Source organism: Solanum pennellii, chromosome 2, assembly GCF_001406875.1.
Source record: "Solanum pennellii chromosome 2, SPENNV200".
NCBI classification, from domain to species: Eukaryota; Viridiplantae; Streptophyta; class Magnoliopsida; order Solanales; family Solanaceae; genus Solanum; species Solanum pennellii.
In genome coordinates, this window is record NC_028638.1 from 56,239,650 (window position 1) to 56,261,493 (window position 21,844).

The 21,844-nt window shown below is 34.1% G+C and overlaps 3 protein-coding genes and 1 long non-coding RNA gene across 6 annotated transcripts; 3 read left to right on the forward strand and 1 right to left on the reverse strand.

Annotated features, from left to right (window-relative positions):
- LOC107010320 (reticulon-like protein B13) lies at positions 1-2,490 on the forward strand. Its single transcript, XM_027914841.1, has 5 exons — positions 1-198; positions 281-346; positions 730-916; positions 1,796-2,007; positions 2,108-2,490. The coding sequence occupies exons 1-5, from the start codon at positions 135-137 to the stop codon at positions 2,311-2,313; spliced, it is 735 nt and encodes a 244-aa protein (XP_027770642.1). The 5' UTR covers positions 1-134; the 3' UTR covers positions 2,314-2,490.
- A 1,029-nt stretch (positions 2,491-3,519) lies between these two features.
- Positions 3,520-7,694, forward strand: LOC107010308 (probable disease resistance protein At5g66900). The gene is made up of 5 exons (XM_015209583.2): positions 3,520-4,234; positions 4,856-5,250; positions 5,459-5,841; positions 6,173-6,384; positions 6,470-7,694. Exons 1-5 carry the CDS (start codon positions 3,520-3,522, stop codon positions 7,300-7,302), a joined length of 2,538 nt encoding a protein of 845 aa, XP_015065069.1. The 3' UTR covers positions 7,303-7,694.
- An 827-nt stretch (positions 7,695-8,521) lies between these two features.
- LOC107010318 (serine/threonine-protein kinase SRK2I) lies at positions 8,522-14,372 on the reverse strand. 2 transcript variants are annotated; one of them, XM_027914840.1, is made up of 10 exons: positions 13,827-14,372; positions 12,153-12,217; positions 11,997-12,071; positions 11,816-11,917; positions 11,680-11,733; positions 11,484-11,576; positions 11,261-11,353; positions 9,821-9,925; positions 9,634-9,732; positions 8,522-9,192 (listed from the first exon to the last, which is right to left on the reverse strand). In XM_027914840.1, exons 2-10 carry the CDS (start codon positions 12,207-12,209, stop codon positions 8,923-8,925), a joined length of 948 nt encoding a protein of 315 aa, XP_027770641.1. In that variant the 5' UTR covers positions 12,210-12,217; positions 13,827-14,372; the 3' UTR covers positions 8,522-8,922. The 2 variants fall into 2 exon arrangements, with proteins under 2 accessions (XP_027770641.1, XP_015065081.1); XM_015209595.2 differs by lacking the exon at positions 12,153-12,217 and having other exon boundaries at positions 13,827-14,367.
- Positions 14,373-15,266: 894 nt separating this feature from the next.
- Positions 15,267-16,561, forward strand: LOC114076100. Of its 2 annotated transcripts, XR_003576717.1 has the most exons (3): positions 15,267-15,328; positions 15,469-15,841; positions 16,028-16,561. It is a non-coding gene; the product is annotated as an uncharacterized LOC114076100 (long non-coding RNA). The 2 variants fall into 2 exon arrangements; XR_003576716.1 differs by having other exon boundaries at positions 15,469-16,561.
- The last annotated feature ends 5,283 nt before the right edge of the window (positions 16,562-21,844 follow it).

The following is a 21,844-nucleotide window of genomic DNA, read 5'->3' on the forward strand; positions in this document are numbered from 1 at the left end:
CATGCCCTCCACGTTTCCTTCACTTGAGCGCCATCTGTTATGTGTTTATCTCCATTCCCCGATTCTTTAAAAATCAACCTTCACATTTTTTCAATTCCTCGTAACAATTTGCTTTGGTGAATCCAGCCTTCAGTATGCAGCAGACTACTACTTCAACAGATTCTCCAACTCCTCAACTTGAAAACCATTCAGATTCAGGTTAATAATTCCACAGATTTCCTAATTCTTTAATTGTGCCTTTTTGTCTAATCTCTTCTTTTTTTTAATTATTTCTTTGCAGAATCCAACCTGCACACTTCAACAGACTCTCCAACACCTGATGTAAATGTTGGCAAAACTAGTACAGGTTTATAGTCGCATCACTTTATATTTCCTGTGTAAAATTGGTATTTCAGGTTATTTTAATGTGAGATTTCAACTAAATCTCTTTTTATTAAGCTTTAATTAGCATTTTATATAACTTAATCCTAATATAACTTAATAATTTCTGGATTCTTGGACAAAGAAGCATCAATAATTAGTTAGGTTCTGAATTCAATTTTTGAACCTATTTAATGAATTGTCGCGCAGCATATTTATGTTTTGGGGCCAAAGTTACTACGCCGAAAACATATGCTAAAGCCTGCCTCCGACATTTGTCCTTCACAGCTAGTCTTGTTGCCTTCACCTTGGCTGGTGCAATTGAAGTTGCTAATTAAGATGAATTGTTACATATTTATATATTTTCAGATATACTCAGAGATGTAATTTTATGGAAGAGGAAGAGTTATACTGTTGCTGCACTATTAGCAGCTACAGCGATATGGCTGGCACTTGAAGTCTATGGATTGACCTTTATAACGCTGTTTTCATGGATCGCCATGTTCCTCATCGTTTCCACCTTTTTATGGGGCAACATACATATGCTCTTGGGGAAGTAAGCTTTCTTTATTTTCTCTTTTTAGCATAAATGCTTTATGTTATGTGGGAGTTGTAGCAAGTTAAACTTTTTTCTCTATAATAATTTATTTTTTGTTTTTTCATCTGGTGTCCAACATGGGAGTTTTAAAGCCTCTTCTAACGAAGGGGATCGAATTCGAGACGACTTGGTTTGTTTGGTTCACTATGACATAAATTAATAGGACTGCAATACTACTACTCTTTGGTAACAAAAATAAAATGACAAACTCACCCACTCTAAACACACATAAGTAAGGTCAAAAAATTGTTTTTACCATATTAAAATTATTGAACTAACATTGTTAGGATCGAATTCCCACAAACGTTTGATGAATAAAGAACACAAGAATTTTTGAGAGAGATGAGAGATCTAGAGACAAAGAGAGAAATCAATAGTTCGTGGTAACACACCGTGGGTAAACTTCCACGGCGGTGGGGTATATATTAATCATTCAGAGTATGAACAGTTACAAAGAAAAAATGGAGAATGAACAGTACATCAAATATTAATCAGGCTCCAAAACCTAACAAACGCAAGTTTACCTCAATTAGCTAATGGGTGTAGATCATTCGTCTATATAGGTGATTGCGGGAAATTCTGTTAATGGGATGAAATATGATTTTGTGACAATTGTTCAGGGGCGAAGTGCAGTGCTGTATTTTCAGTATCATCTGTCATTGTGAAACTAAGGCATGATTAGGCCTTAGCGCTATGTTAACATTCCGAAAGAGGGTCTTTGTCATTTTTTGTTCTTCAATGCAGTTGAATGAATGATACCAATCGAGAAGACTGTTTTTTGCCTCTTATATGAACATGAGAATCAGCTAATAATGATGTGGTGATACATTTTTGCAGAGACCCCCTGGACATGTCAAGGATGTACATAAGCGATGAATCAGTTGTGGAAGCAGGAATCAAATTTCGTGAATCAGTTGAGAATAGCCTGAGGTTTCTGTTTAGCGTGAGTACCAAGAGAGAGTGGTTCGTCTTTGCTGGGACTGTAGCTTCTTTGGGATTGCTTTCTGTTGTGGCAAGTTACTTAGATTTACTTACGCTTCTCTACATTGGTAATTACAATACTACTTATATGATTAAACTAGTAAGTAATTTATTTACCTACTTATGTTTTAGTACTGTACTATATGTGTGTTGTACCTGGTAATGCAGGTATTGTGATGGGACTGACTGTACCAGTTGTATATGTGAAATATGAAGACAGACTTAAGGACTTGGGGCAGCGAGCAAGGGTCCGATGCCACATATATAACAGCGCGGCGACTGAGAGATGTCGCATGTATTACAGCTCCATAGCGGAGAGGGTCAAAAAAATGAAGAGCAAGTTGCAGCAGAAGAAAAAGAAAAAAAATGAGTAGTCGGTATATATTTTTAGTTAGTTTTTACTTGGTTATTAGTAGTAATAACAATGTTTTTACGGAAGCATCAAGAGATTAAATAGGATTGGAGTACTCGTCAACTTACTCTTGGTAACTAGATTTGCACGGGTATCGCTTAAACTTGGCAATTCGTATCAAGTGAATTTCTGATATTTTTATTGTTGTTCAAAATATATAAGTTTCCTGTTTTCCTTTTTTTTTAAGTGAAGATTTATATATTATAGGAGATAGGTTACACTATTTTTCACTAATATTTATAATTTAACCAAAGGGCATTAGCAAATTTAAGTTTATGTTTTTGAATAATTTTCTGAACATGCCAATTTAATTAACATAGAATAGTGGGGGTGTTGAATAGTGTGTCAAATCACTTTATATATTGGTTTTAATTGCTCAAATTGCCGTTGGACCCTTATGCTTTAGAAAAAAACCAAGTGGTTTGGTACAAATTCCTGTACTCCAATTCTGCTATGTATATTTATAAACTCGTAAAGGGTAAAATATATTTTATTTTTATTTTTTTAATCACAATAATTTCTTTTTAATTACTATAATCTTTTAAGATTTGTACCTTTTGAATAAATTAAAGAGTATTTCGAATACATTATAATATAAATTGAATATATGTAGTTTAAATATATTAAATTTGTTCGGATACATCATAAAATAAATTGGATACATTAAATATTGGCTTACATATATTGATATATAGCTTGGATATATTAAATATATTAGGAGAGAAACAAGGATTTTTAAAAAAAATTAGAAATAGAAGAAGATATTAAAAATAAAAAAAAAATATATAAGATGTGCATTTCAGTAATTTTTTCATTTTCATTGCTTTAATTTCTGTGATTTACTTTTTTTCTTTTGAATTTACTAAATATAAAATAGAATTTTTTTTTCTTTTGAAAAGAATTACTAAGAAATAAGCTAAAAATAGCTAATTTGAAATGGAGGGAGTATCGTGTACACATAAAGAAACTGAAGGGAGCAAATGGAGAAAGAAGGAAGATTTATAGTGGACGACCTCAAAAGTCAAATTGAGTGGGAACTTCCGACCAATTGCCATCTCTTTTCCAAAATCATTCTCACCAATGAATGATTTAATATCTACAACACGACCTACTGCTATACTTCACTCGACTTCCCCCAAAATAATCCGTTTTGCAGTGTTACGTAGCAATGGCAGCAGCTCTCTTGGGAGGAGCTGCTTTGGGTCCAGTCTTCGACCAACTCCTCAAAGCAGTTATTGATTTTGGCGTAAACATTGCCACTTTCCGGTCCAAATTCCTCAGCTTGAAGCAGACATTAACTGACATCAAACCAGTATTCCATGACATTGAGAGGCTAAACGAGGCCCTAGACGGCCGTGATGAAGAAATAGACATGTTTAAGAAGCAGTTGATGAAAGGTGAAGAGCTAGTCCGCAAGTGTTCCAAGATTAAACGCTGCGACCCTTTGAAGAAGTGGAGTTACTCCAGGAAACTGACGAAGTTGGATAATTCACTAGTGAAGTTCTGCCAGATACACGGTTTAATTCAGGTGGTTAGGGATAGTAAACAGATTCTGGTTAAGGTTAATGAAAATGGCAAGAAATTGGAGGAGATCCACTCGATGATGAGAGATGTTTCATTGACGAGATCCGGGAGTAGTATTGGATTTACAAATTCTAGTGCTTCTTCAGGGTGGATGAATGGTTCTAGTTTTGGGTTTTCAGGATTGTCAGGTGTGCCTCAAGTTTCTGATTCTATGGTTGGATTTGAAGTCCCACTTCATGAATTGAAACAGAAATTGAAGGTGCTTCAGGAGAAAGATCAAGTGCTGGTTCTTTCTGCTCCTCCTGGCTGTGGAAAAACTACTTTGGCAGCAAGGCTTTGTCAAGAGGATGATATCAAAGGTATTGTTTATTTATTGTTTGCCATATTAAATGTTAGTATCTTACACTGATATTGCTGTTAAGTTAGTCCTTTCTAGTTTGTAAGATGCATGCCTTTGTAACTTCAGTTAGCTAATTCTCTTGTTTGTCTTAGAATAACATAAATTTAAATGCTGCCTGGATTGATTTCCTTTTAACTTAATTGATTCTTACTATGTCGGTTTATCAGTTGAATTTTGATGTATGTGTTTTGGTTTTATGATTGCATAGGATGATAGGAACCAAAAACACTTCACACGAACATAAGGTTGTGTTTTCTTATTAGGCAACAAAAACATAAATTGTGTTCTGGATTGCGAATTAATGTATCTATGATACAGTTGTATAGCTTTTCCTTTTTCTCTGGTGTCACAATATGCTTTTGATGTGTGTGGAAGAAAGCCCTTCATACCTAAAAACTAGCTTGCTGACCCCATAAAAGGAGAAATATAGTAGATTCTTTTTTTGTGATTCCACTTATAGGCTATGCAGATTATTGAAATTATGGCAAGACTAGTTGTTATTAATGTTGTATCATGTTCTTATGTCATATTAAGCTTATTGCCGATTTTCAGCATATTTGATCTAATTGTCTCTTAACAGCCATATACAGGGACAACATCTTTTTTGTCACTGTTACCAAAACACCGAACATCAAACGCATTGTTGGGGAAATCTTTGAGAAGAAAGGCTTCAGGGTTCCAGAGTTTGCTAATGAGCATGATGCAGTCTGCAAACTCAACAACCTCCTTGGGGGAATCACTTCTCAACCAATATTACTGGTGCTGGATGATGTTTGGTCTGAATCAGAGTTCGTCATCGATCATCTTAAATTACAGATATCTGATTTTAAGATTTTGGTTACTTCGAGATATGTATTTCCGAAATTTGATACATATAAATTAAAGCTTTTGAGCGAGGAGGATGCAAAGGATCTCTTCTGCATTTCAGCTTTTAAAGATGGCAGCCCTGATGTGCGGCTTAATCTTGTTCATAAGGTAAAAGGCTATCTACGTTTACAAAGGTCTTTTGACTAATTCTTTAGTGATGAATACATGTGAAATCTATATGTAAAACACTATTGTGCATGTGCTAGAAATGTTAGAGAGTGAAAATGTATCTCTTCTAAATAATATAGTTCCCTAATTCATATAACTTTATAAATTTCTCTGCTTTGTGGATCTAAATGATGGCATACAATGGCAGGTGGTGAGAAGTTGTGGCGGTTTTCCACTGGCTCTTAGAGTTGTAGGCCGTTCATTGTGTGGCCAGTCTGAGGTGATATGGTCTAACAGAGTAATGATGCAGTCTAAAAGGCAAATTCTCTTCCCTACTGAGAATGATCTGCTTCGTTCTTTGCAAGCCAGCATTGATGCCTTGAATGAAAAAGTTCTTCACAGCAGAGAAACAACTACATTAAGAGACTGCTACCTGGATTTAGGATCATTTCCTGAAGATCAAAGAATTCATCCTGCTGCTCTTTTGGATATGTGGGTGGAACGATACAATCTAGACGAAGATGGCATCACTGCAATGGCCATCTTCCTTGAACTTTCTTCACAAAACCTGGTTAATCTCGCCCTTGCAAGGTATAGCTGGCTTCAATTTTGTCTTGAAACTGTGTTGTTTTTGCTACTTCATATCTAATGTGCTGAAGCCATGAGAATTATATTCCACCTTCGAAATTATTTTGGAGAAAATTTTTACAGTAAATTTCATGAGATCAAATAATAGTAACTCATAGAGTTCCGCCAGTATAACATTACAGTGGCTGGCTTCGTTATATCCTGGTTCCACCTTTTTGGAGTATACTCAACTTCTTCTGTGCCTTGGATTGTTGAACTTATCAAGTTAGCTGATATCCTTGAATAGATTCCTACTTGAATATCTGATTTGAACTTCATTCATGCTGATTCACAGACAGGATGCACGAGCAGTTCTTGGCTTACATAACTTGCATTACGTACAGCAGCATGATATGCTGAGAGAACTGGTCATACACCAGTGTGATGAGAAGCCGGTAGAAGAGAGAATGAGAATATATATCAACATCAAGGGGAATGACTTTCCTAGGTGGTGGTTTGAACAGAGACTTCAACCACTTCAAGCGGAGGTTTTGTCTATTGTCACAGGTTTGTTATCCATCCCTTCTCTTCCTTTTCGGTCAAAATTTGAGATGTCTTCTATTTCTCTGTTATTCTTGAATCCGAATTTCAGATGAAGATTTCTCCTGTAACTGGCATGGCGTGCAATTTCCTAAAGTTGAAGTACTTGTGTTGAACTTTGAAACAAGGACCTACAAATTACCCCCTTTTATAGAGCAGATGAGCCAATTGAAGACACTGGTTGTGACAAACAATGGTTTCTTCCCAGCCAAGTTGAATAATTTTCAGCTTTGTTCTCTGCTCAATCTTAAGAGAATCAACCTGGAACGCATCTCTGTTACATCCATTATGTCAGCCAATCTGCAGCTACCAAATTTGCGCAAAATCTCCCTGAACATGTGTGAAATCAGGGAGGCATTTGAGAACTCTGCTGCCAAGATGTCTTATATGTGGCCAAAACTCGTTGAGATGAATATCGAGTACTGCAGCGATTTAACAAAAGTACCAGCTGAAATATGTGATCTTGTTGATCTTAAAAGGCTCAGTATCTGTTATTGTCACGAACTGGTTTCCCTTCCGGAAGAGCTTGGGAAGTTGACAAATTTGGAAGTACTAAGGCTTCATTCTTGCACAAATTTGGCTGAGTTGCCAAAGTCTATAGTAAAACTTATTAAATTGAAATTTCTTGACGTATATGATTGTGTGGAGATGGATGACTTGCCATTGGAAATGGATCAACTCTGTTCTTTACAGACTCTTTGCATGGGAAGTTCCCTGGGTATTGATAAGCTGCCCGATTCTCTGCAAAAACTAGTAAAGTTGGAAGACATTGTATGTGATGAAGAAACAGCCTATTTATGGGAATCTGTTAAGGAACATCTGAAGAATCTGAGAATCACTGTGATGGAGGAACATATCAATTTGAATTTGCTGCATAGATCATAATTTCTCTGATTTTAAGTGAGATGCTTCTGAAACACTCACTTTGGTGGAACTTGAAATTGGGTGGATAGTGCAAAGGAAACACTGGGATAACTTGATCAAGAGTGACAAGTGATAGGATGTTTCTTGAGGAGACTTCTGGACTAGAACAAAACGAGCTGAAAGTGCCGAAGGTGAAGGTTATAATAATTTCATCCACCATTGTTTTCAGTGAATTTGTAAATATGCTGCTCTTAAAGAAGGTTTAATTAAGTCTCTGTAGACGCAAAGTAGTGTGTTTCTTCTTCTTTTTTTTTACTTTGTTTAGTGAAGATCAACTCCTATGTTAAGTGTCTCTATTGTATTTACATGTATCATTAATAGTCTTCAATGCTTCGTTGTTATGTTTAGTTGTATGACTGGTCTATGTGTGTGTAGATTCCTATTTGATGTATTCCAATGTAACAACTATTAATGAAAAAAATCTGTTTTGTTCTTGTTCATTTTTTTCTCTAGATTGGTTATACTAATAACTCATTAGGAGCTGTCGCTACAGTTGAAATGCGGAAAAGCTAGTAGCACAATGGACTGATGTAAGTTTCGAGTTTTACACATTGTTTGGATGGTTACCCATATTGTATTTTTTATTGTTAGTTTTAATACTATGTTTTGTCTCATTACCTTGATATATGTTTTTGCCATTTTATCTTTACTTAATTTCATAGCAACTCTTCCCTGTGTCATACTTTTCCCCAAGTTCGTCATTCAAATTAAAGATATGTGATGTTATATAACAATAAAAAACAATATAATTTATCTGAACATTAAAGCAGATGCTTCTTCGTCGAAAGGAATATAGGGTTCATTAGCAAAGAACCTTCGATGGGGCTGATCTGTTGTTGTATTTGATTGTGTAGTTAATGCATTGTTTTTTCCAACAGAAATGTGTGATCTTAACATAATATTGAATGAATTCGGTTGGACTTGAATGAAGCATCATGGACTGCGAAAATTCATACAATTTAGACCTTAACTTATTTTAGAGTTGAGTTTTTGCTGTTCTGCTCCTCCTGGATGGTCATTACCTCCAATAATTTCTTGTACCAACAATCTGATGGTGCGACAAAAGTTAAACTTTAGGACTTCGATATCACTTGACCATTGTAGGGAAAGCGTACTTAACTACCAAGGAAATAGATCAACTAGAAGGATTAGTTAGTACTATACAAAGGAAATTTTGGGCTAACAAACATAGTCATACTCATACACAAGCCCTAAGACTATTAAGCATCTTAACTTACAAAAACCAGAAAGAGCACATAATTTGTTTTGACACAAACGCATATAAGAAAGTACAGAGTTACAAAAGAACAACACTGTATGACATTATAAAGAGATTATGAACTCAAGTATGGGAACTCCATTACTTTTTCAGCCAATTCCTCCTATGGTAATAGAAGAAATAATTCATGGGCAGACTAAAAGCCCCTTTCAGGATAAGAACTTGACTAATTACAAACATTGTAAATACCCCCATTTTCATGTTACTGAGCATTCAACAATCTCTAAGCCTTGCACACCAACAAGTCCAGAAATGTTCTAAGATTGTGGATACAACTTCCTTTTCACAAGCTTGGCATGCACTCACATTGCATATATGATCTCCCCGCTGCTATCAATATCAAGATCAGGCTCTGAATCCAAGTCATCCATGTCATCGTCCATCATTTCCAAGTTATACAAGCCAATTGGTGGTACTGTTGCCTCTGAGATTATTTGCATGATCGTATCAATGCTCTGCATTGGTTGATCAGGTTCTTCAAACTGATCACTAATCATCTTATCGTCTATTAAGTCCGCTGGAAGATTCTTCAAAAACCATACATGATTCCTGATTTCAGGCATTGTGATCCTCTGTGCCATGTGCAAAAGAAAGATGACTTAAGAATAAGTGACAACTACAGTCTATATTATCTTCAAGACAACTATGTAGCGCCCTTTTTGCAGTATCTCAAAATGTTTTTCACACTTAAGAAACTACAAGATTCTGGCTATTGTTCTCTTCTTCCCAGTTTAAGTTCTTCTATAATTAGTGTATGTATTTCCTACTATTACGAGTACAATACACTAGTCAAATTATATTCTTCAACCTCCTGCCAGTCAAACAGGTCTATATAAGAAGGAACTTGGAATAACATATTTAAAGAGATGCCTTAAGTGGTACGCAACTACAACAATAGGCAAGATTGGTCCAGATCAATCATAATTGAAGTCCCAATGCAATCACAGCAGAAACATTCCAAAACTCTTATCTACTCACTTCTGTGTACTGATTACTCTTAAAACCTCACTAACCTGTGCCGGATCTCCAACAAAGATCCTTGAGATTAAGTGGCGACATTCCTCAGATATCTGAATGTTCTCAGGAACAGAATACTGCACGCTCAGGATCCTCTGTGTAGCAAAAAGCAGATAAAATTTTATTTTAATAAAAAATCCACTAGAAAGTGGAACAAAATTCATGCAAATGATAAAGATGTACATTGATCGTCTTCCGAAAATCTTTTGGTTCATCAGGATCCTCAAAAGGGTAAGCACCCACTAACATGACATACAATGTCACTCCACACGACCAGACATCTGCAATCTGAAATAAAAACAATCAGTGATATTCTACTGCAAAGTGCAAAAGTAAGCAACCATAATTGATAAAAAAGCAAGTACTCAACACATCAAAATAAAAATTAAAGATGTACTTTAGAATGAGGTTTTAACATCCTCGAAAGAAAAAAGACTTGACACATGTGTTACAAGGCCATGGTTAAGGGTAAAATTCATGGATGATAACCAAACTAATCTTTTATAGCCACCAAGTCACGAAACAAAATTAATTAGCTAGAATATAAACAAATTCCCGTGAAACTTGCTTTCAAAGTAAAACCCACCAGATACCCTAAATCCGGCAACAGAAATATCCTTTACTATTTAAGCCATCACAAACCTACATAAGCTAGTTACAGAGAAAGTTGAGGTAGCTTCTAGTTACATTACTTTGTTTGTGACTTCTCTGCAATAGAAGTGTTCGTCCTTCCACTTCTCCTCCATCAGAAACGCAACATCCCTTCACTATATGAACACACACAAAGCCTAATTTTTATATTACATTTTGAGAAGGTTGGTTAACAGGAACCAACATTAGAGGTTGTCCAAATGGCCAGCGCTAACAGAACCTAATCCTTTGGAACTTGGGTTCAGAAAATAGCAAGGTTTTGTTTCTGAATTTATAACTGTGATTCATTTTTCTGAACAGAATCTCCCAACTTCTTGAACCTCACTTTTACGTATATAGCATAACAACAAATAACAGGACTAGACTAGCTATTGTGTGGAGATAAGGTCAAATCCTCAAAAAGGATATGAACTTAGATTAGCTGAAATTACAAGATTGCTTACCCCAACATAATGCAACCTCAAGTGAAATGGGCCACAGATGCTCCTTTAATTAGTTTCAGCTTTCTTTATATTTCAGTCACCCAGATATGTAGTTCTATAAGCTCCCTTAGGTACCTTTAAGATGGCTCAAATTCATAATCTATTCATTCTTCTTTCTTCTTCTTTTTTTTTTTGGCGGGCAAGAGTCCTGTGGCGAACGTGTGCACACTCCTATCCTCCTATCCTATTTGCTCCTCCTTTTTGGAGCACACTAATGGAAGGGGGGTCAAGTAAAGTAATCTACTGAATCCAGTTATGCCTCTGTTCATCACGAAAACCATCTGCCCTTTTTTGGCGGACAGGAAGCATACTCAGCTGGATAGTCCAGACAAGACAACAAGTAAATGTCAGTCAAATAATATCCCAATTGGGAAGTGCAAGAAGGATTCATATGCATCAGAAAAGAAAATTCCACAACAAAAATTATTGGTACTTGCCGTTATTACTTTGTTACATGAAGTGACAGTACTGACGCATTAAACCAATTTACCTTGCCATCGTATTCTTTCCTCAACAACACTTCTGGTGCAATATATGCAGGAGTTCCCACAGTTGATTTTGGCTGTGAATGCAGCAGAGCAGACTGCAAAAAGTGCAAGTTCTTGATTAAGAAACCGGGGAATACATGTATACAGCTGCATATGTACCTTTTTATAAAATTCAGACCACCTAGATTGTCCTGTCAGAGGCTAATGATGGGGCGGACCAATTACCTTGGAATACCCAAAATCACAAATTTTTAGCCGAGGAGCAGGGCTTCCATCAAGCAACGTATTTTCCAGCTTCAAGTCCCGATGACATACTTGCTTCGAGAAGAAATAGAACACAAACATGCTTAATAAATTTCCAAGATCTCCACATTTAATGAAACTGAAAGAAACTGAGAAAATATTTCAGGGAAGTCCATACCATGGAGTGACAGTAGCTGACACCAGATATAAGTTGCTGGAAGAAGAAGCGAGCCTGAGCAGGAAGAGATTATGTAACCTCATAAATCTCGCACAGCTGTAACCGCAGTGTTCTATAATATTAGCAGATTAAATACCTCATCCTCATTGAAGCGCCCTGCATTAGAGATTCTCTCAAAAAGCTCCCCACCAGATGCATACTCCATCACAATAGCGAGATGAGTTGGCGTCAGAATCACCTAGCGTGAAATTTCAAGCAAACCAGTCATAAAAGTATAACCACCTATCTAGGATCTAAAGGGGTAGTCAATGGCAAACCTCTTTGAACCTAATTATGTTAGGATGCCTCAGCGACCTGTGATTGATTATCTCCCGCTGAACGTTTTCATCTATCTGCAAGCCAGAAGATGGGAGAAGAAATGAGCAGTGTCATATGGAGCTGATATAATATCCACAACTAACTTGTCATCATACTGTTGAATTGATCCTTTCATCTAATGTGTCGAAGGGAGAGACTAGCAGTTGCTCCATTTAAAGGTCTACAATTGCAAGCAGTAGACCATGTCACATTTAAGCATTGGAGTACAATCCAATACAAAGTTTCATCAATACTTATGGTTTTATTTGTTTACATATTTCATTATTGTTATTTTGTTGCAATTATTTTGCCTAAAGAGCACAAATATCTTTAGAAATATCAAATACATCTTTTTGGTTGTAGAAACACATTATTGTAACTGTAGGTCAAGAAAGAATATAAACATGTTAAAGCACAAGTAACTCAAGGCAAAACATGGCTGTAGGCACATGATTACAGTTAACCGGTAATACCTAAATAGAAAGGCGTGCATACAGCCTGGAAGACCATATGCCACAATTAGTTAATACATTTTGCAACTAAAAATCCACTGGAATGAATAATTTTACTGTAATAACTTTACTGTAACTCTCCATTCCTCAGATTATCTACATATGGGGATGTCTAATATATTCACAAACACGAGTATGAGGGTTCCATACACACTTATTGTCTAAATATGCTCAAATTATGTTAGAGGCCCAACCATTTGGGGCATGAGTTACTGTCTCTCTATATGGTTTTGTTCTATCCCCATCTCTAGCACTAACTTCTATTGTTGAGTTGAGTCCAACTTCCGAACAGGGAACCAGAGCCAGACTCATCCATGATGTTAGTTACTCAATGCTGGACTGACATTTACATTACTTGCACTCCAAATATTTAGTCCTAGACGTGGGGATCAGTGTCATAAAGTCTCACAGTTGTTGAGAACTTGAGGGGCATGAGTTGTAGTCTCTTTTTTCTATAAGAGTCATGTCATGCCAACTTGCGTGCACCTCGACTAACACTCCACAAGGTACCTGCAACCTCATACAAACACATGTATTGGGTAACTCTGCCTATAAGAACTTGGACAAATAGGAAGAACCACCTAGTATTTTTTGTGGTATGAGTTGTAGTCTCTTTGTATCATCTTGCACAATTTTCACCTCTTGAGTTATAGCTTCTGGAATCGAGTAAAGTCCAGGTTTACTTTTCTTGAGAAACCAGCCAGAAGATTTCTTAAGCAGAACCTTTCCCAGACAGTTAGAGCAGTAAATTGATTAGCACCGAGTGTACAAAAAAATTATCAAGTGGTACATGTTACTACAACTACCAGAATACAAAGTTGAAGCAAAATCAGCCTCTTTCAGATAATCATTTTGATAGTTACCCAAAACAGCAGGAAATAAACATCGTTCTTAATCTGTTAAAGAGTTCAACGAACTTGTCATAACTATCCTGCTATAAATAAATCTGCTAAAAAGTAGTTCCGGAAACTCTCACCAATGAACTACCTCATTTAACATTCAGAATTTATCAAAGGCAGATCTAAGATTACAAGTACAGAGTACAAGTATTACCAATGTTCATCTGCACTTATAATTAAAGTATGGTATGATTCAAAACTTTCTATATAAAACGAACCGACCAAACTTGCATTCATCTGCTTATCTAGGCAAGGTTTGCAAAGAAAGAATACAACCCAAACTAACACCAGAAACATTGATTGCACAAAAATATCTTACCAACTGCCAACACCAGATAAAACTAATTCTACAAATCCAAATTTTAGAGAGGGAACTAACCTTATCGCCTCTTTCGATGTACTTGACAGCAACTAGCTCTTTAGTCTGCTTATCTGTCATCAACCTCGCAACGCCAAAGTTACCCGACCCGATATCTCTAACAAAATCGTACCGGTCACTATCGTGCATGATCGGCATATCCATACACGGTCCCGGACCTCGATCCATTTCGTCTGCTACCTCAGATTCAGCTCAAACTAAGCTCGATTTACATCCCAAAGCTTTCTCACCAATGGTTACCAGTTACCGGAACTGGTGATCGGAGCTGAATACTACCGGTTGACCAACCAACACAGAGAACCGAGTAGTGGTAAGTCAATTTTAGCCTCAGATAAGAAGGTATATGTGAAGAAATGGAGGATAAAGGCGGTGGGTTTTTTCGTACTTTTTGACCTTTTTTCCGGTAATGAAGTTTTTGGGGAAAGATATTTTATGTATGGTCGGCAAAGTAATGAAAATATCTTCTGTTTATTTAATTATTAATAATCTCTTTCTCTCTCTCTGCAACAGTTGAAATGGATTGAGGAAGAAGAAAGTGACGAGAAGTTGGTAAGAGAAGAACAGAACGCCGTCGTTTGATGAGATGGACGCTGCCAACGACGTCGTTCGTTGAAAATCCTATCCATTTAAAAATTGCTTTTATTTGCTAGTTGCGATAGCAACTGAATAGATGTTCCTTGTATTTACCCCACTTTTGCATTTGTCTCTTTCTTTATCTCTTTCTTCCATTTATATTAATTTTTGTTGGTCAGTTTTGTCTGATAGGGATCGAGAGATGGAGCTAGTAAGAATTTCGGAAAATTTCTATAATAAAATTGTATTATTTATATTCGATTAATATTGAGTATCTTTTAATGTATATATAATATATGTATTTAACTTTCATCAACTTTATTTTTTTATTTTAAAATTTTCTTAATAATTCTTTTTTATTTTAAAACTTTCTTAATAGAAATTTGGACTGATTTTATATAACAAATAAATGCATATGGTGCATTTTGGGTGACCCTTGTTTTGAGAATTCTTTTCTTAAATAATATCTCCTCTTAACACCATGAGATATCGATTTGCCGTGTACTTTGTTAATGACGGGATGTCTTTAAATAACAAGTTATAATTTTCAAGATATATACGATTTTAAATATATTTAATAAAAAAAAGTAATAAATTTCTTAACAATATATGTAACAGCTTTTAAAGTGTGAGTCGATTTAGATATATTTTGATTGATTTTTGCATTTTCCGAGCCTAATGTGAACAATTGAAAAGTAGGAAGATCAATGATGAGCATAGCAGAAAGGTTAGGTCACCTAGAACTCTGTCTAAATATTAGTCCAGCTGTGAAGTTGTGTATTTTTTCAGTAACTTCATCTATTATTTTTATGTTAGTTTTATATATATGATATTACTATAATATATAAGTTTGTTACGTTCGACAATATTGGTATCACTTCTTGAAATAGCAAGCTTTGTGTGTGGACAAGAGCCTTATGGATCTTTTGGTAGGTGTATTTATCCTAGGTTTGTTTTCTTTCTTCTCTCTCTAAGTTCAAAACATCCTTTAAATATGTAAATTTTATCATGTGAGTATTATTTTTCTTGTTGAAATTCTTGATTAGTATTATTATATATATTTGAAAAGAATCATAGGTAAAAATAATATTAATGCACTATTTTAGCAAGTGAGCTTCCTCGACTTGTTGATTCGTTGGACAAATGGAGCAATTCAAGTCTGGCCGAGTTCGATCCTCAGCAAGCCCAAATTTTGGTTTTAGAGATTTCAATTAGAGACATTGTTGGCACGAGACTCGTGGAGGATTTTTGAATAATGAGAGAAATATCAAAAACACTTTTAAACTTAAACGAAAATTATTATAGGTGTTTTGGAATAATTGATGATTTGTGGGGCAAAAAGAAAAAAGCGTAAAACTTGTCCAATTAGGAACGATTTACAAAATAACAGATCAGCAAAGGAAAAGAAAGTAGTGGCGCGCGGAAGCAGGAGGAGGATGAAGGTAATAACTATACTTGGGACAATTTTATGTGATCTGTTGCACCAGGTGTTTGCTTTTGTTTATTGCCTAGCCAAAATGCTAACAAAAAGGGTACTTTGTTGTATATGTGCTCTTATGTTGTTAGAATTTCTTATCAAAACAGATTATTAGCTATATTTCTTAAATCTGCCTTTACTCACTACACAGATTCAGATGAACCCAAGAGAAAGCTATGAAGAACAGCATAATTCAGGAATTATTGTTTGTTCCTTTCCAGCTAGCTCTCTGTTGATGATCTTGTGAAGTTTCTTGGTACAGGACACACTGAATTGCCATCTCTGTGCAATTTTTGTTACTTATGTTAGCCTTCCTAACCAACAAGGGAAAATTACTCTTCACTTCAGCTCCTGTCAACTTCCTCTTATTAAACAAGACTACAACCAAACGCGATTTAATTTGTCCATCTTTTATGACAAGTACATGAGGTGAAGGGTTAGTACTTCACTGTGTAGGGGTCCATGTTTCACGCGAAAGAGCGAAACCTGGCATGATTGCTTGTACTCCGATCCCCCACATTTAGTTATTCTTATCATCTGGCATTCAGTGTAGTCAAACCAATAGTTGTTTAGGTACTTTGTTAATGTGTGGCTCGCTTTAGCTGTTGATTCTACGAGAAGCTATGTTTGTCCAGCTCAGGTACATGAGCATGTCATGTTATTCTTTTCAATGCGTTGTTTTGAACTGGAGTTTTCCTACATAGAGTGATAGCTATATACGGCCAGTTAAATGATGAAATTAGTAATCATTTTCTTGTGCCCTAGATAAGTTGAAAGAAGCATAAGCTCAAATCCTCCCGCTAGGCCAATTAAGGAACTGAAGACAAGCACATTGAGCTCTCTGAATAACATTGATGGCATGTATTAATGCCTAGACGAGTTATATATTGGACATTTGTGGGACTACGTTGAGTATCTTGTTGTTATATAGTGGACTTTGCTATTTGCGCAAGGGTTCGTTGTCATGTTTGGTTGTGTGTTGCATCATCAGTTTCTATTTTTGGAATTTCTGTTCTGCTCTGATTGACTCACAGTTTTCTAATTTCTTTACCTTGAAGGGGATCCATTTGATAAGAGGATTATAACATGCGATGAGAAGTTGAAAGAACAGTTTCATTTTAGCATAACTAATTACTACACATTTTATAAAGGCAGAAGAATGAATATTTGCAGTCCTGATTTACACTCAAAGTGTCTTGCTATTATTTTATTTCGATCGCCGTTGGAATAGTGTAGTGTAGCAGAGTTGTTTGAGAAGAAAATCAAGTAGAGATTAAAGGAATGGTGCATATGATAGAAAGGCCAAGTTGCCAAAACAATCAAGTAACGTTCACAAGAACATGAGAATCATAATTCCCTTAATGGAAGTGTCCAATTTTGAGAAAAGGGTGTGAAAAAGAGTGAACCACAGTGAAGATACATAGTTGGAAACACGTGGGATTTACCCCAAAAGTTCAGAAAAAACAGAGAACAAAATCACAAATTGGGTAAATCGTATATGGTACCGTTCTTCTACTACCTCACAATTGGGTGTTTGATGCCTTTTGATAAAAATAACAAGAATCAGAATCATTGCCAAATGTATGAGCCTTATCTGAGTGAAAAAAATCTGATTGTAAAATGAGGAGATACGCAATATTGAGAGTATTTGCTCCTAAACTCACATTTTTGCTATGTATTGTAATTTTTTTAAAATTAGAGCAACTTAGTTTGGTCTGTCATGTAATTTTTATGTTGAAAATGAATAATGTGGAATTTTGATGTACAGCAAATAATATTTTTGGATAACATGCTTTGTCGAAGCCCACTAATTATGAGTTGGAGTGCTTAACGGATGTCATTTTTGTCAAAACTGCGTTTCGACAAACCAAATTCGTAGATCTTGACCTAGCATCTCAAATTCAGATACCATGCAAGTGTTAGATTTATATTCAAAACTTTAGATTTTCTTAGCTTCGTTACACACGCCATCCTTTCTATGTGTGAACTTAATTTTTCTACGTGAAATACGTGAAAATATTTATTTCTTTTTCAGATGACATTGATAATTGAACTTAGAATCTTTATGTGTTTTGATGTTCAAATTGTAAGGTTTGAACCTACAACTCTAGGGTAGAAAGCATTTCCACAACCCATTCCTTAATACTGAGTCATTAATTAGTTTTATTAAAGGATTCATAAGTTAATATTCATACATATTTATTTAATTTTTTAATTCAAATACAAAATTTACGAAAAAAATTATTGAATTTGTATGAATCCCTTCTGGTTCCACTCCTGATAATGCGTGCGATCAACTTTATCTAAAGTTAGCTTAAACTACTAATGTGAGCAAGTGGCGAAGCCACTTGAGTGCTAACTACGTGTTTGGCAAAATCATTTATAACTTTTACTTCCAGCCCAATATTTGTATTGATAAAATTCATTTTATTAACTCGATAAGCAAAAATAGGATAAAATTATGATCCTAAACTAATAAAGTAAAAATCTTGACCATGGACGAGTGTGAGCACATTTCAATTCTTTTAATTACCCAAGGTTTCAAAACAGGCTGTTGATAGATTTAAATATGGATTAAATTGCACTGTACAATTGTAATTGATTTACCGGCCTCCATAAAATATTATCTAGGTCAATAGAAAAAAGTCTCCTTTTCTTTTTTTAAATTCAAGTTCCAATTTAAGGATAATTTTAAATAATTATATAAAGTTGAGAGAGAGAGTCTAAATTTGCTAAAAATTTAAACATGTGAACTTCTCCATTTCATATTAGAATAATTTTTTGTTCATTAATAGAAAATATAATTCTTAAAATATATTGATGATAAATATACGAATAGATAATGAAGAACATAATATAACAATTTCGATTAGCACAATAAAACTTTTATTTTATATCAATAAAAAAAAAGTTGGACGAATATGTGCATAGTATTAGGAATCCTTATAAAGCAGGTAGAAGAAATTATGAACCGTCCATTGATTGGTTGAGATAGAGAATATATTAATAGGACTATCATAGAAGAATTAAATTTTAATGTGGTGTCATCTGCAAACTGATCCATCCATTTCTTTTCCAGGAAAAGACAAATAGATCGATAAGAATATAATGTTTGCCCTATATTTTTGCATACTACTTTTAGACCTTGTCTTTTTCGTGCAACTAGTCTCTCAACTTTACGTTTGTTACATAAAATAAAACATGTTATTGCAAAAATTAAGGAAGATCTTGTTATTGCATGGCGGAGTCAGGTGGCATCAGATAATTAATTGATAATTTCATGATCGGACAATATTATAAATTTCTCATCGTAATTATGTATATGAATTAAATCTATCTAAAATAGATTTTTATATATATACTATTTGAATAGCTATCATATTAGAATAAATGTCTTTGAAGATTCCATCAAAATGGCAGTGCTGATCATAATCATCACATGAGTATAAAAACTATAGAGAATCAGAACTATTCTTCTTCATCTTTTTTTTTTTTTTTTATTTGAGTGAGAAAGGAGAATAAAACTATGTAGTATAAAATTAATAGCTAGTTGGCTCTGAATCAGCTTGATTCTCATACTTTAAATTAATGAGATTGAATCAATTCAACCATTTTAAGTATTTATAACTCTAAAAATAAAGTCGTCCACTTAGTCTTTTTAAAAAGCCAAAAAGTTCTAGTTAATGATAAACTTGCTTTTTTATCTTGAACTTGTGCTAAATGTAATACTCAACTATTCTTTGTCTCTTTGACTCCCATAAACACAACTTTATCCTAATTTGGCACTTTGTCAATTAGGAAATTATTAATAACGTACTTTTCATTTTTGACTTCAAACCATGTGTTCCCATATTATCTATCGATTATATCATTTTTTTTAAAAATATTATGTCCACTTTGTATTGCGTAGATCAAGTCAAGTCTTGCAGAATTTTCTACAGATGTGTATAATTAAAAACTAATTATACATATTGATGTCCATACTTAACATAAGTCGGTGGTTAACTAGTTGGAGCTGGTGAAACAACTCTAAGGGTGTCTAGAATTTTGGTTACTTCATCCATTACATGCATTGAAGCGTTCATTTGGGGCGATGTTAAAAGATTTATTTTTTTTTGCATTCTTACTATTCGAATACAAAACTTCAGATTAGGAGTGGAGGAATACTGAATCATCCCACCATAATTCGTGTTGATGATATTGTCGCAATATTAATGTATGTGTAATGATTTTCAGAAGAATTTACAGTCTTGGACTACTCTACATGGCTATTTGAAGTTTTAAATTAATGCCTCGATTCTTTATTTTTCTTTTTTACAATTTTTAAAGCTTTATCGAAGAATGCCTTACGCACCCCTAAAAAATATGTACATATTTTCTTCTTTAATTTCAGGTGAAAATAGATGCTAATTATCTGCCAGCCAATTTGATTCAAAATATATAAATTTCCATCTGAAATCTGAACGTTAAGAATTAAAATCTTCACAACTTGTGGACCATAGCCCATTATTTTGATTCTTTGCACTTGTTACCCAACTTGTCAAAAGGTAGAGGGGCGTGTGTGTGTGTGACAATTTCAAAAGAAATTTAAGTCATGGGCACATGTGTAGAATATATCAACCAAATGTGAATAATAATATAACTGGGTATCTTGTTCGATTAAACTTTCAGAATATGTTATTTGAAAAGTGTTTTTTATTTATGTTTTTCAATTAATTTAAAAAGATATATTTATCAATATTAGAGCATCAATTTGTGTTGATTAAACTTTATTAAGTGTTTCTAGAAAAAAAAATGTTTTCTCAGCTTGAAAATAACTTTTATTACTGTTTCAAATTATTTATTTTCCGCTAAAAGTTTAGCCAAATAAATTTTAGTTATATAGTCAGTATTTTGGCCATTGCAAAATCTCGCGAGTTTGCTGAAGGAGAGCCCGTTTTGAAATGATTTTGATAAAACTATATTCACCGCCAATACAAAATGTAACGTGTATAAATATTCTCTCGATTATTTTTACTCTTTTAGTATTGATTTGAAAAATTCTTTAAAAAGTAATATATAAAATAATAATTTTATTATATTAACATTTAAATATAATAAATTAAATATTTTAGAAAATATATTGAAAAAATGGCTACTATTAGTAGTAAAGATAAATTAAAAATTAAGTGATGATCTTGTAAAATTAATAAGTAAAAATAAATATTTATTTTAAATTAAAATACTAGTCACAATTAAGTAAAAATAAATGTGGTCGGAGGAATATCACATTGAAAAAAGGTGCTGAATGCAATCATGACAAGTAGGAATTGAATTTTCTCAATTTGCACTTTATTGTAACAAAAAGTCACCTAAAATTTTTAAATTCATTTAGAAAATGAGAAAGATTCCTTCATCGAATTTTGATGTTGGGCTGATCAAGTGAATCAAAACTCTTATAGTTTCCACACAGAAAAAAACAAAAGCAAAAAGAAGAAAGAAGAAGAAAACTATAGAATATAATGAGAATATATACATCGAGAAATATTTTTTTATTTTTTTTATTTTAAATCTAAGGTGGCTTTTTTTTATATATAATTTAATTTCGTCACTGTCCATTCACCGGAACCATAAAAAATAAAAAAGAATCAGCCTTTTATCTCCAAGTATTAGACAAATATACAAAATCAAATAAATTATTACTAATTTTTAATTGACACGTCTGAAAAGAAAGAAAGGCCAATTGAAAAATTTAGCTTCAAGATATTGCAGCTTAATGATCAAATAATTTTATAATGTTATATGAGTAAAATAATTATAGCAGTATCTTGACATTGTTCTTCAGATATCTTCCTGCTAAAAATTATGCAAAAATTATTTTTTATATAAATAAATATTGGAACTTCTACAAGTAAACTGCAAATTGTATTTATCTGACGTAATTATTTTTAAAAAGAATGTGTAAATGTGAAGAATAATATAGTCATGT

Coding starts and splice junctions, on each gene's coding strand:
- LOC107010320 (XM_027914841.1), top strand. CDS start 135: ATGCAGCAGACTACTACTTCAACAGATTCTCCAACTCCTCAACTTGAA. Junction 347..729: donor TGTTGGCAAAACTAGTACAG/GTTTATAGTCGC, acceptor ATATATTTTCAG/ATATACTCAGAGATGTAATT. Junction 2,008..2,107: donor ACTTACGCTTCTCTACATTG/GTAATTACAATA, acceptor CTGGTAATGCAG/GTATTGTGATGGGACTGACT.
- LOC107010308 (XM_015209583.2), top strand. CDS start 3,520: ATGGCAGCAGCTCTCTTGGGAGGAGCTGCTTTGGGTCCAGTCTTCGAC. Junction 5,251..5,458: donor GGCTTAATCTTGTTCATAAG/GTAAAAGGCTAT, acceptor ATACAATGGCAG/GTGGTGAGAAGTTGTGGCGG. Junction 6,385..6,469: donor GGTTTTGTCTATTGTCACAG/GTTTGTTATCCA, acceptor TCCGAATTTCAG/ATGAAGATTTCTCCTGTAAC.
- LOC107010318 (XM_015209595.2), bottom strand. CDS start 13,994: ATGGATCGAGGTCCGGGACCGTGTATGGATATGCCGATCATGCACGAT. Junction 11,734..11,815: donor GGCGCTTCAATGAGGATGAG/GTATTTAATCTG, acceptor CTTCCTGCTCAG/GCTCGCTTCTTCTTCCAGCA. Junction 11,354..11,483: donor GTGATTTTGGGTATTCCAAG/GTAATTGGTCCG, acceptor CACTTTTTGCAG/TCTGCTCTGCTGCATTCACA.